This window comes from Salmo salar, chromosome 16, assembly GCF_965601325.2.
Source record: "Salmo salar chromosome 16, fSalSal1, whole genome shotgun sequence".
Lineage (NCBI taxonomy): Eukaryota > Metazoa > Chordata > Actinopteri > Salmoniformes > Salmonidae > Salmo > Salmo salar.
The window spans coordinates 32,715,577-32,730,070 of record NC_138306.1 but is presented as its reverse complement, the minus strand read 5'-3'; the positions used below and the strand labels follow the sequence as shown (position 1 = coordinate 32,730,070).

At 45.5% G+C, this 14,494-nt stretch overlaps 1 protein-coding gene across 1 annotated transcript in view; it reads right to left on the bottom strand.

Moving 5' to 3' along the window:
* Positions 1-1,567: 1,567 nt before the first annotated feature.
* cfdp1 (chromatin remodeling protein CFDP1) overlaps positions 1,568-14,494 on the bottom strand; it is a 68,082-nt gene continuing 55,155 nt past the window's right edge. Inside the window, exons 6-7 of the mRNA XM_014149074.3 lie at positions 6,991-7,149; positions 1,568-2,767 (exon numbers count right to left, since the gene is read on the bottom strand). Coding sequence (XP_014004549.1) covers positions 2,674-2,767; positions 6,991-7,149 — 253 coding nt within the window. The 3' untranslated portion in view covers positions 1,568-2,673. The remainder of the gene's footprint in view (positions 2,768-6,990; positions 7,150-14,494) is intronic.

Here is a 14,494-nt window from a genome sequence, read left to right as displayed (position 1 = left end):
TGAACAAAAATATAAAACACAACATGTAATTGTTGGCCCATGTTTCATGAGCTGAAATAAGAGATCCCAAAAAGCTTACTTCCCTCAGATGTGGTGCACAAATTTGTTTACATACCTTTTAGTGAGCATTTCTCCTTTTCCAAGATAATCCAGCCATCTGACAGGTGTGGCATATCCCAGGACCTCCACATTCGGCTTCTTCACCTGCGGGATCGTCTGAGACCAGCCACCCAGACAGCTGATGAAACTGAGGAGTATTTCTGTCTGTAATTAAGCACTTTTGTGGGGGGAAAATAATTCTGATTGCCTGGGCCTTGCTCCCAAGTGGCTGCTCAGGGTCCTCTTGGTTCCAGACATGCATCAAATCAAACCTTATTGGTCACATACACGTGTTTAGCAGATGTTATTGCGGGTGTATCGAAATGCTTGGCATCGGTACCACTTGTCGTACGGTAGCAGAGAAAACAGTCTATGATTTGGGTGGCTGTAGTCTTACAATTTGTAGGGCCTTCCTCTGGGCCGTAAGGACTACCCTCTGTAGCGCCTTGCGGTTGGAGGCCATGCCATACCAAGTTGCCATACCAAGTCAAGATGCTCTCAATGGTACAGCTGTAGAACTTTTTTTGGATTTCATGCCAAATCTTTTCAGCCTCCTGAGGGGGAAGAGGCCCTATTCATGACTTCGTTTGTGTTTGTGTACCATGATCAAGCCTTAGGGATGTGGACAGTGAGGAACTTGAAGCTCTCAACCTGCCCCGTCAATGTGAAATGTGCCAATGATGAAGCAGAAATGTAATGCAGGAAGCACATTCGCACACTGGGGAGCCTGCTGCCTGCCTCCTACATCGGCCTATATAGCCTATAGGACAGAATAACCTCCATCCAATATGCAACTGTTTGTGTACTGTACGTGAGTGTTTCTGCATGTCTCTGCAGGCTTTTCATGTGTCAGAGAGAATCCCTGCTGAAGGGAGAGTACAGTACACAGGATCTCTTTATCTAAACCGGCTTATATAAAATATAGAGTAAGCTTTCGTCTGGTTACATGAAGCAACATTAGAACAAACAAACAAATGTACTGAGTGAGAACCCATGGGGATGCAGGGTGGATCCCTATAACTATGTAATGTAAACAAGTCAATTCCCCTCTTATGAAGGATGCACAGGCTTCTCCTCCTTTCCCCTCCAAACACCCAGGCAGGAAACACAGAAGCAGTGAGTGGAGGGGGCCTGGATACAGAGGAAATGAGGTTGAGAGATACTGTGTGAGTGGTGGAGTCCTCTGACCTCCTTATTTAAGGCATAGCAGAGTGGGTAAGACGGGAGGGATGGGGGATGGGGTTAGGGGTGGAGGACCTACGGGGGTGAGGGGGAGAGGGCAACAGTTGCATTAGGGGAAGAGGGGGCAGGGAGGGACAGGTTATGGTGTAATTGTAGTGTTTCTGGAGACAGTTGTCTGGAGAAGGGAAAAGCCTTGGAAGGGGGAAGAGGAAGGCTGGAATATAAGGCCTTGGGGAGGTCAGGGGTACAAATGAGCAAAACAATACCATCTGTACTAAAACAACAATTTCAAACCAAATAGCGTGCTTTATTCAATGTTATACAGTTGACACAGTACAGTACCAGGATAACAACATAACACAAGTCCAAATTCTGACATAATAACACGAGACGTTATTATTCAGACACACTTGAAGCCCATTCATTTAACAACCTGTAACTAAAAATAAAGTCCCTGAATTAGCCTGTTTGTGTGAGTGTCTGCTACTGAACAACCATAAAATGACCTTGTAATAGGAGCCTTGTCATTACGTTGGGAGAACAGTAGCACACGTTGAGGAAACGCTCAGTGGTCCTCTCCCCTCTTAGCTCAGGTTTAAGGAGCAGCTAAGCTGACATGTTGATAAAACATAGATCTTTCATCTTGCATCATGTCAGAAACGGTGACAGTTATTGGTATAACTAAGGTACATCAGAGTGAGACAAATCTTTCTCCTCAGATTAGCTGGAACTTATCCAGAGAAGCGGAGTCCACACAACAGGGAGGTGAAATGCAATCAACTTTAACTCTTCCAATGAACAGCACACCAAACCGAATCACTGCAGGAGGTGTAGAGGGATGGCACAAATATCTGAGCAGTGTGTGGATTCTTCCTCTCTTTCCCTCTCTCCTCCTCCCTTTCAAGTCAATGCCAATAACGACTGATTCAGAGCTCAGGGTGTGGAATCATGACTGTGCTGCTCATTCTCCTCTTCTCACTCCTGGAATGCATTCCCTTTTTTTTCTTCATCCTGGTGATGATGATGACAAATGTTCAGTACAGGAACACCCACACAGCCATGTGCTGAGGTAAGCAGGTTAACACTGCCACCACACCTCTCGTAGAGGTAGGAAGACACAGTCAGGGGTCTGAGTCTAGGTGATTCGGGTCACACGCAGGTCCAGGAACAGATGGAGGTGTAATGAGAGCGCTGTGTGTAGATTGGGAATGTGAAGTCTGACGCAGGTCCAAAACAGCAGGTAGCAGGTACTGTCGGCCATTTCAAACACATGGGCAGTCCAGAGGCCAAGTACTGGGAAGAGAAACCATGGGAGGGAACTGGGCAGGCATGTTCAGAGTGGTGCGTGCGCATGTGTCACAATTGTTAGTGTACCTCCTCCATTATTCCTCGTCATCGCTTCATGATGTTGCCGAGACGTACTTTCTTTTCCTGCTCAAACTGCCGGTGGTCAACTCTCTGCAGGAAATTCTTTCTCTCCACATACCTAAAAACCAACAAACGCAGAAAATAGAATTACTAACACACACATAAACATCCAGCAGGAGATATTATGAAGCTGGCACGCAAACACACTGCCCCTATAGAACAGCCGTTCTGGGACAAGCATGTTACGCAAGGTCCTGGCTTATTGTTATAGTGAACACCTGATAGCATGTTAGCACTAAGTGCGCACACAAAAGTAAATTAGTTGATTGACAACTCTCTGGCTTATTACAATAAAAATCAACTACAACAGTTGACACTTGAATAGCTGAGGTATTGATAACTAAATCTGCATTTGTGTGATGAAGATGAGTGTAATGAATCCCTAGGTGATAGGACAGAGGGGCTGTAAGTGTCCCCAATGGCTGTTTAACCCTTCTTACCCAGCAGGGGCTAGGAAAGTAGCTCTTCCCATATTTGTTTCCTTTTCCTTCTCTCTCTAAGCACTGCCTCTGCCTAGCACACTAGGATCCATATCTCTACACACAAGGGACAGTTTGAATGAAATACACCACTGTACCCACAGTTACCCTCTAAACCCAAACCCGTTCCCAGAGATAGGAAGAAGCCAGCTCCCTCACGGCTCACACCCACCACTGGTTGTTCTCTGGCTCTGGATCAGAGAGAGGGAGGCCTCATCACTGGCCCCCCAGTCTGTGTGTGACCCCCGTGGGAGAGCCGGCCCAGGGCGTAGCCGACTATGGGGCTGTCTGGAGCTCCAAGAACAGCTCTGCGGCCTCCCAGTGTGGCCCAGTGGACCGCCTACTGCAGTCTCTTGCCCAGGCCCCTGGCCTCTGAACCCTATAGACTGACTCCCTCCACACAACCACATCCCTCCCAAAGAGATGGAAAAACACGGGAGAAATTGAGGTACTCGGAGAAAGCAGCAATTTAGCTGTCGGACGGGTTGTATTTCTGAACGCTCTAAACTACGGTCTTTACTTCATCTCACCACTGTCTAGAGAGGCTGAATATAGAGTGAGACGGTCTCCTCTCTCATATCTTATACTGTAGCACAGACACAGTGGTGGGTAGTGTGACATCTCTGCCTGCATGGTTATGAGCCTCCTCTACTCTCAGCAGGCAGTGACGGAGTTAATCATCCCAATGTTACTAGGGCTGCTCTTAGCAACGGGCAATGATGTCATGCTAGATTAGCATCCCCAGGGGAGTATGAACCCCCCAAGTGCCTAGCTCTAGTGTAGACAAAAACATGGATTGGAGAAATGAGAGAGCTAGCTCCCACCTCACACTGAGGAGCGCTGGGTAGCCATGGAGACAGTTGCAGGCTGGGTAATTATAATGACTGGGTAATTATGATACCCCCAAGACATGCTAACCTCCCCTGCTATTGGTAATGGTGAGAGGTTAGCATGTCTTGGAAGTATGATCTTTGACCCTCTGTAACTTTCTCACTCATCATTATTATTAACAATTCATTCATAATTATCCGTAATCATGGTAGCATCCACATTAAATTCATGTAGATGTTTTTAGGAACATATAATATTCTTATTTATAATATAAAGTGAAAAGACATTATTTACCATTCATTTTTATTGGGCACAAAATAATCCGAAACAACCAAAATGAACTGCAAATGCATCCAACAAGTTTGTAGTGTGACAAACTTAATGTAATCTTTGCGTGCTAAGAATATGGGACAAAATACTCAACTTTTGACTACTTTATTTATAAAAATCTTTAATAATTTTGACCCCTAGCTTTTTAAGAGAAAAAAAGTATTACTTGTTAAAATAAATCTCTTTCTCTGAATAATCGTATTAGTATAAAATAATATACACTGAGTGTACAAAACATTAGGAACACCTTCCTAATATTGAGTTGCACCTCCTTTTGCCCTCAGAACAGCCTCAATTTGTCGGGGCATGGACTCTATAAGGTGTTGAAAGCGTTCCACAGGGATGCTGGCACATGTTGACTCCAATGCTTCCCACAGTTGCGTTAAGATGGCTGGATGTCCTTTGAGTGGTGGACCATTCTTGATACACACAGGAAACTAATGTGAGTGAAAAACACAGCAGCGCTGAAGTTCTTGACACACTCAAACCAGTGCGCCTGGCACCTACTACCATACCCTGTTCAAAGGCACTTAAATGTTTTGTATCGCCCATTCACCCTCTGAATGGCACACATACACAATCCATGTCTCAATTGTCTCAAGGCTTAAAAATCCTTCTTTAACCTGTCTCCTCCCCTTCATCTACACCAATTTATGTGGATTTAACAAGAGACGTCAATAAGGGATCACAGCTTTCACCTGGTCAGTCTATGTCATGTTCCGAATGTTTTCTACACTCAGTGTAATTTCCAATTTTTTTTGCATACAATATAGCTCTGTATTTGAATTATTTATTTTATACAATCATTATTGCTCATCTTTATCAACGGTGTCAATCATTTCAGACCCCACTGTATGTCACCTGACACCTCACAGTCACCACTCAGCAAAATATGGAGACCCTGTTGATGACGTCATGACTTCCCCGTTGGCCTATCTGACAGAATTAGGTCATCTGATTCTGCGCCCATTTCTTCCACCCAATCTACATATGATCACTTTGTTAGAATTTGGCATCTTTCATTTCTCCGTCATATGTTCTCCACAAAGCAGGTCGCCTTCCTATGGGTGCTTGGCCTAAATGTGTCATACGCCTCAAGGTGACTTCAGTTTGCAGTGGTAGATGAGACAGACATAGCGTGCTGAGTAGTTGTTGTCTACACACATGACTTTTGAGTGCAACACTCCAGAGTTCCCCTCAGGTGTCACTGTCAGTAATGTTAGGCACTGATGTTGGGCCATTAAGCCTGGTTCGTAGTCAGCATTCCAATTCATTCCAAAGGTGTTCGATGGCGTTAAGGTCAGGGTTCTGTGCAGGCCAGTCACGTTCTTCCACACCGATCCCGACAAACCATTTCTGTATGGACCTCACTTTGTGCACGTGGGCATTGTCATGCTGAAACAGGAAAGGGCCTTCCCCAAACTGTTGCCACAAAGTTGGAAGCACAGAATAGTCTAGAATGTCATTGTATGCTGTAGTGTTAAGTTTTCCCTTCACTGGAACTAAGGGGCCTAGCCTGAACCATGAAAAACAGCCCCAGACCATTATTCCTCCTTAATCACCTCCTCCACATACTTTAGGTCATGTTTTTATTTGTATTTTTTATTTAACTAGGCAAGTCAGTTAAGAACAAATTCTTATTTACAATGACAGCCTACCCATGCCAAACCCGGACAACACTGGGCCAATTGTGTGCCGCCCTACGGGACTCCCGAATCACGGCCGGATGTTATACAGCCTGGACGGAGTATCTGTTCATATCCAAGGTGGGCAGTGAATAGGTACCACTAGTGTACAGTAGGTGTCTGCCAATAGTCCTGTGGTTGGCTGCCCTGAAACACTCACATGTACAGCAAACACTCCAAACACTCACTGCATACAAAAGGAACATAGGGCAAACGCTTCTGTGTATGTGAGTGGTTTCAATAATGTGTCCAAAACAAGATTTACAACCTGCTCTAGACTGTGTTTTGCCATCTCTGCTCATTAGCTTTCCTGTGACGCAGGAGGAGAAGGGACCAGCAGCCAGGCTGCACGGCTCATCAGTCAGACAAAGATGAGGATGGAGATAAGAGGGGGAGAGAAAGATGGAGGGGGGGCTGTTAAATGATTAATCTGTTCAACAGTAACCTTTGGGAAAGAATAATGCTACTGCAGGGCCTCTGACAGCAGAGGGAAAATCCTGCCTGTCCTGGGAGAGCAAAGGGAGATGGACGCCAGTGGAAGCCATGGGTGTCAGGTGCTGCTGGTATTCTGAGCAGGCATGCAGACAGACTGCTTCATAGCTACAGGTCAGGCAGGGGGATAAGGCTGGACTGCTGCAGAGCTCAGTCAGGAACAACCTCCCTATCATCACAAAGGACTTGTCTATCAGAGATGATCTTTCTGTCTATCCAGAGTCCGACCTGCTGGTGACTACTGTAGATAGATAGAAGCCACTGGTATCAAAGATAGACGTGTGCTGTTGCTCAGGATTAGTAGTGGATTGTAGACAGGATATGGGTCCAGTCCACCAGGATAAGGCTGGTGGGTAGAGGCAGAATACGTTTTAACTGATCTATCAGTTTCCCTGCCTCTCTATGGTGGAGTGGTGTTACAGAACACTATATGGCTTCACTGGTACTTTTAGAGAGAGACTCACCCTTCTTTGCCTCGGTTGTGGATGGCCAGCTCGTCCCCGATGCCCTCCTCATCCTTGAAGGCGTCCCAGTCCATCTTGGACTTCTCCAACGTGCTCATCTTCTGTTTCTTCCCCCCGAGGCGGTTCAGGATGCTGCCCATCCCTGCAGGCCTCTTCACACTGAGGAAGACACATATGGACAGTACACACTGACAGAGAATACAGACACAGGGCTGATGAAGCTGACACATATGGACATTACACACTGACAGAGAATACAGACACAGGGCTGATGAAGCTGGCACATATGGACAGTACACACTGACAGAGAATACAGACACAGGGCTGATGAAGCTGGCACATATGGACAGTACACACTGACAGAGAATACAGACACAGGGCTGATGAAGCTGGCACATATGGACAGTACACACTGACAGAGAATACAGACACAGGGCTGATGAAGCTGGCACATATGGACAGTACACACTGACAGAGAATACAGACACAGGGCTGATGAAGCTGGCACATATGGACAGTACACACTGACAGAGAATACAGACACAGGGCTGATGAAGCTGGCACATATGGACAGTACACACTGACAGAGAATACAGACACAGGGCTGATGAAGCTGGCACATATGGACAGTACACACTGACAGAGAATACAGACACAGGGCTGATGAAGCTGGCACATATGGACAGTACACACTGACAGAGAATACAGACACAGGGCTGATGAAGCTGGCACATATGGACAGTACACACTGACAGAGAATACAGACACAGGGCTGATGAAGCTGGCACATATGGACATTACACACTGACAGAGAATACAGACACAGGGCTGATGAAGCTGGCAATTTTCGCAAGCCTCTTCTTCAGAAAATGGGAGAGAAAAGGGATGATGGAAGTTTCAAGGGAGAGAAATAAATGAAATCGCCACAAGCTCTAATGCTCACAATGAAGATAATGGAATAATGGGGCAAGGGAGTGAATGAGCGGAGAGAGATGAGAAAAAAGGAATTGGGGCAGTAGGGAGGAAATAGGGATAGATTTCAGATTATAAAACCTAACAAAATAAAATTGCAGTTATTCTTCTAGCAGAGTATTTCAGCCCATCAGCTTGTTTCTTTGTGCAGCTGTTTGAACAAAGACATCAGTCCATTTTGAATCAGAAGAAAGTCATCCTTACACTGAGGCTTCGCTTGGCTGCAGTAATTAAATGTTAAACGATGTGTGCTTAGAAATAGCTGAAGACATTAGACTGGCTCTCCTCTCCCTCCACCATCAGGGGGCCTAGCGGGAGGGAGGGGGCCATCAGACCTTGGGGGGGACTAGAGGGTGTCAAGGGTCCAAGGATTAGCACTTTCACAATCAGGTGAGTCACAGTGCAGGTCCCTTCAAGAGGAACAGACTCAAAATGTGTTTTCACTATTGCTTTCCTCTCTCTGTGTGTGTGTCTGTGTGTGTGTGTGTGTGTGTGTGTGTGTGTGTGTGTGTGTGTGTGTGTGTGTGTGTGTGTGTGTGTGTGTGTAGACAGTAAAGACAGGGTGTGTTTAACAAGGGCGTCTCCTATCTCAAGGTTTTTGTGGATCACCAGGAAAGGGAAGTGACACTGAAACGAAGGTCAAGAAAAGATGACATGGCAGCCCACACCCTTCCACACGCACCCATGCACACCCACCCACCCACATGCCCTCGAACAGCCTCCCGCTCTGAACATGTTAATAACAACCCTGTTAATATAGAGTTCCAGCTCATTGGAAGTGTGTTGCAACAAGCTGCTCGTAATGTAAATCGGCCGTAACAGGCTGCTATAAAATGACAAGGCAACGTGAGGACAAACACACGCTGGAAAACACATACTAATCAATCCAGCTGGAGGTAGGGCCAACGACAAGCCTGAATCACTAACACACACTCCAATATGGTCAGTCATACAGTGTTACTATTGTATATTGCTATTTAAAGGACGGTGGTGAATTTACAGGTACAGAGAAAAGGAGGAATGAGAGGAAGAAGAGAAATTTCTCTAATCCACACACAGGCAGATACTTTTGTCTCTTTCCATAAAGAGGGTAAGGATCATTTGAAGAGAAGCAAGGCTAAAGTCTGCCTGACAGAATGCATTTGCCATCTGTGTCGGCGCTGTCAGCATCGTTCAGAGAGAGGAGGACGGCGTGCAACAGAAACGCGAGGGGGAATTGGACTTTTCTTCTACAATGTTTTGTTTGTCTGTCTTGCTGTGATTCCCTTCAGGAACAGATCCATTTCCTCCAGAATAGCAGAATGCCACACATACACATCTTATCCTACCAACACGCAACACACCCAAACTCCCCTCCAGAATACACACTCCCTTAGTAATGTCCTCACACACACACACATATTGCCACACACACACCTGCTGACTGAACATGTCAGATAAGCACATGATTACAGACATCTCTCTGCCAGCTGTGTCCACTGAGCACTGTCCCCACAGCAGCCTAACATTGGCCAGACTAAACATCCAAACAGCCTAGTAGCCTACACATGCATGCAGCCATGCACATGTACGTAGACACACATAAGTGCATGCATGCACATGCGCTCACACAAATACAGATGTAGGATCTTAATTTGACCTATATTGTCACAGCAAAACAATCCTGCAGCAAAAGGATTAATCTGCAATGTTGCTTGATAGGTTGTAAGTCGCTCTGGATAAGAGCGTCTGCTAAATGACTTAAATGTAAATGTAAATGTAGGTAGTTAGACTATTAGCTGGCCAATGGTAAGCTATATGAAAAGTGCAATACTGTTAATTTAACCGTGTGTTAGTGTGGGTTAGTGTGGGTGTTAGTGTGGGTCGCAGTAACAAAAGGGTGATCAAATTAAGATCCTACATTTGTACTCGGCACACATGGACGGAAGCACGCACACCTACACATGCACACATCGTTCTATACCTACAAAAACAATAATATCCACTTAGCACACAGTGTACGTTGATGAAAATTACATGGAGTTAAACAAAACAAACAGCTAAATGAATTAAGGTCACAGATCTAATATTGTTTTTCTTTTTGCTCTGATCCAATCCTGGCTCAGCTCCCAAGACAGGCACTGCCAGTGTCCCAATAACTGCACTGCATCATTGGCCTCTGCTAAACACTGGGCTGCTGCTACCCAGTCATGTGCAAGCAGCCAGCCTCAATGCAGCAAATTGAGCCTCAGCCTCTTCAGCAGACTGCTAAAGCACATAGAGGTCTATAGAGGTCAGATACACTACTCCAGTGTTGAGATTTCAACATCTGTGTGATTGTGTCAAAGTTTGTGAGCCTTATTTGGGATGGAGAGAGTTATGGAGAAGGATGGAGAGAGTTATGGAGAAGGATGGAGAGAGTTATGGAGAAGGATGGAGAGAGTTATGGAGAAGGATGGAGAGAGTTATGGAGAAGGATGGAGAGTGAAGGGAAGGAGGGAGAAAGGCAGAGGGATACAGAGCAGTGAAGCAGTTCCTTAGTGAAGAGGCAGGGTAAACCGTGCAGCAATAGGTATACCTGCTCACAAACACACACGATTGTAATCCAGGCTCCAAACTGCTGTGACAGGGGATAAATAGACAATCAGGGCTCAACTGATAGTCATTCCAGCCTGTCCCCGTCCCTGTGTGGTGGGCTGGGGAGGGTCTGGGCAGTGTGCCAGGCTGCAGCACTTAGCTCTCTATGAGCCTGGAGAGAATGTTAAACGCATGGACAAGGTTACAGCACAGCCCTCCAGCAGAGAGATAACCCACTGCTCCAGGAACATACACAAATGGATACATGGACACGCACGCACGCACGCACGCACGCACGGCGCACGCACACACACACGTGCGCACACACACACACACACACACACACACACACAAACACGTGTGGTCTGGCTGATGGGAGGCCGGCAGTAATCACAGTTCAGTTTATTTGAAGACTGGTGTCTCCCATGACCAGTGCTCCTCTCTATAGCGGTCTCACACACGGACACTGATAACACACAGAGCATGAAGACAGTACATACACTACACACATACACACTCAAAATGGGCATGATGACAGACATGACTGTCATGGCCATCTCACTGAAGACCTCTCTCTCTGTCAGGAAACAGCTGTCATAAAGGCTCCTTACAACAAACCCGCTCTCTATTCTTCTACTGTTGCCTCAAAAGGAAATACATTCCTCACCTCGGCCTCCCCACCACATTCCATTGTGCTGCACAAGGAATGTGTCCCCTTCTCAGGGAGGGCTGCCAGAGTGGGAATGACCCCGAGCTTTACCCATAATAACAAACAAATGGACCACTCAGATGGATTCCTGATGTACTGTCAACAATGGCTGCTGATAGTTAGTCAGTCGAACGGCTGCTATGCTCCGTTACGCTACAAACCAGACCACCATGGTCAAATCCTTTTCTCTGTGGACCTCAACCTTCCCTTCTCTGTCCCGTTAGTGCCCCGTCTCTGTCCCGTCTGTCTTACATGTACTGTGAGGTCTGTCTGAGCAACGGGACAGGGAGATGCTTGGCTGACCAAGATAAACATGGAGGAATTTCAGTTTAATCGGCAACATTATATTCCATTTGGTTGGTCTCTGTGTGCGCATGCGTTGGCTACATGGAGAAGCATGGCTCGAGTCCAACCAAATGGAATATAAGTTGCGGATAAAGTTTGGAATGACGCAATTTCATACAACATTTAAAGACCTGTATGACTATACTGAGAGCCTTTCTAAAAGGACGTACAGTGCCTTCAGAAAGTATTCACACCACTTGACTTTTTTCACATTTTGTTGTGTTACAGCTTGAATTAAAAAATGTATTACATTGAGATTTGTTTGTGTGACTGTGTCACTGGCCTACACACAATACCGCATGATGTTAAAGTGGAATTATGTTTATTTTTTACAAATGAATAAAAAAAATTACATCTGAAATGTCTTGAGTCAATAAGTATTCAACTCCTTTGTCATGGCCAGCCTAAATAAGTTCAGGAGTAAAAATTTGCTTAAAAAGTCACATGATAGGTTGCATGGACTCACTCTGTGTGCAATAATAGTGGTTAACATGATTTTTGAATGACTACCTCATCTCTGTACCCCACACAAACAATTATCTGTACGGTTCCTCAGTCGAGCAGTACATTTCAAACATGGATTCAACCACAAAGACCAGGGAGGTTTTCCAATGGCTCGCAAAAAAGGGAACTTATTGGAAGATGTCACGCCCTGACCTGAGAGAGACGGTTTATTTCTCTATGTGGTTAGGTCAGGGTGTGGGGTGGGCATTCTATGTTTTGTATTTCTTTGTGTTGGGCTGAGTATGGTTCCTAACCATAGGCAGCTGTCTATCGTTGTCTCTGATTAGGAACCATGCTTAGGCAGCCTTGTTTTTGTATTGCTGTGAGTAGCCTGCAAAACTTTTCGTTCGTTGTGTTGTTTCTTGTTTTGGTTTTTGCTGGTTCACTGTTAAATAAAATATGATGAACCCAACCCACGCTGCGCCTTGGTCTACCTTTAACGACGGACGTTACAGTAGATGGGTAAAATAAAATAAAAAGCAGACATTGAATATCCCTTTGGGCATGGTGAAGTTATTAAACCCAATTTGGCTGATGTATCAATATAACCAGTCACTACAAAGATAAAGGTGTCCTTACTAACTCAATTGTCAAAGAGGAAGAAAACTGCTCAGGGATTTCACCATGAGACCAATGGTGACTTTAAAACAGTTCCAGAGTTTAATGGTTGTGGTAGGAGAAAACTGAGGACGGAGCAACAAAATGTACACATGACCAAACGTATGTGGACACCTGCTAGTCAAACATCTCATTCCAAAATCATGGGCATTAATATGGAGTCGGTCCCCCCTTTGCTGCTATAACAACCTCCACTCTTCTGGGAAGGCTTTCCACTAGATGTTGGAACATTACTGCAGGAACTTGCTTCTATTCAGCCACAATAGCATTAGTGAGGTCGGGCACTGATGTTGGGCGATTAGGCCCGCAGTCGGTGTTCCAATTCATTCCAAGGTGTCCAATGGGGTTAAGGTCAGGGCTCTGTGCAGGCCAGTCAAGTTCTTCCACACTGAACACGGCAAGCCATTTCCGTCTGGACCTTGCTTTGTGCAAGGGGGCATTGCCATGATAAAACAGGAAAGGGCCTTCCCCAAACTGTTGCCACAAAGTTGGAAGCACAGAACCGTCTAGAATGTCATTGTATGCTGTAGCATTAATATTTTCCTTCACTGGAACTAAGGGGCCTAGCCGGAACCATGAAAAGCAGCCCCAGACCATTATTCCTCCTTCACCAAACTTTACAGTTGGCACTATGCATTGAGGCAGGTAACGTTCTCCTGGTACTGTCAAACCCAGATTAGTCCGTTGGACTGCCAGGTGGTGAAGTGTGATTCATCACTCCAGAGAACGCGTTTCCACTGCTCCAGAGCCCAATGGTGGCAAGCTTTAACCTACTCTAGCCGACGCTTGGCATTGCGCATGGTGATCTTAGGCTTGTGTGCGGCTGCTCGGCCATGGAAACCCGTTTCATGAAGCAACCTGACGAACAGTTCTTGTGCTGACGTTGCTTCCAGAGGCAGTTTGGAACTCGGTAGTGAGTGTTGCAACCGAGGACAGATGATTTTTACGCGCTACACGCTTCAGCACTCAGCGGTCCTGTTCTGTGAGCTTGTGTGGCCTACCATTTCCCGGCTGAGCCGTTGTTGCTCCTAGACGTTTCCACTTCACAATAACAGCACTTACAGTTGACCGGGGCAGCTCTAGCAGGGCAGAAATTTGACAAACTGACTTGTTGGAAAGGTGGCATCCTATAACAATGCTGCGTTGAAAGTCACTGAGCTCTTCAGAAAGGCCATTCTACTGCCCATGTTTGTCTATGGAGATTGCATTACTGTGTGCTCGATTTTATATACCTGTCAGCAATGGGTGTGGCTGAAATAGCCGAATCCACTAATTTGAAGTGGTGTCCACATACTTTTGTATATATAGTGTAGTTACTCCACAATCCTAACCTAAATGACAGAGTGAAAAGAAGAAAGCCTGTACAGAATAAAAATATGACAAAATATGCACCCTGTTTGCATTAAGGCACTAAAGTAAAACTGCCAAAAAATGGGCAAAGAATTAAACTTAATGTCCTGAATACAAAGCGTTATGTTTGGGGCAAATCCAGAGGAGCAAGTCAGAGGAAAGAGCAGTTCCGTTATGCATCACAATGGTCCAATATAATCCAATCATAATAAATGTATAACAAGAGCAAACCATTAGCTAGTGTCCAGTGATAGGCTATGCATTATGAGATTATGAGTGTGTTTGGGCACCAGAGAGTGACAATAGAGTATGTTTAATCGTATTTGCTAAAGGCTTTATTCAAACGCAGGCTTGACAGTTTGAATAGAGACCTTTAAAAGGAGGCCAATTGGCTACCCATCCTGACTAAAATAAAACAAGTAAACAAGCCCATACAATCCAACTATTGAG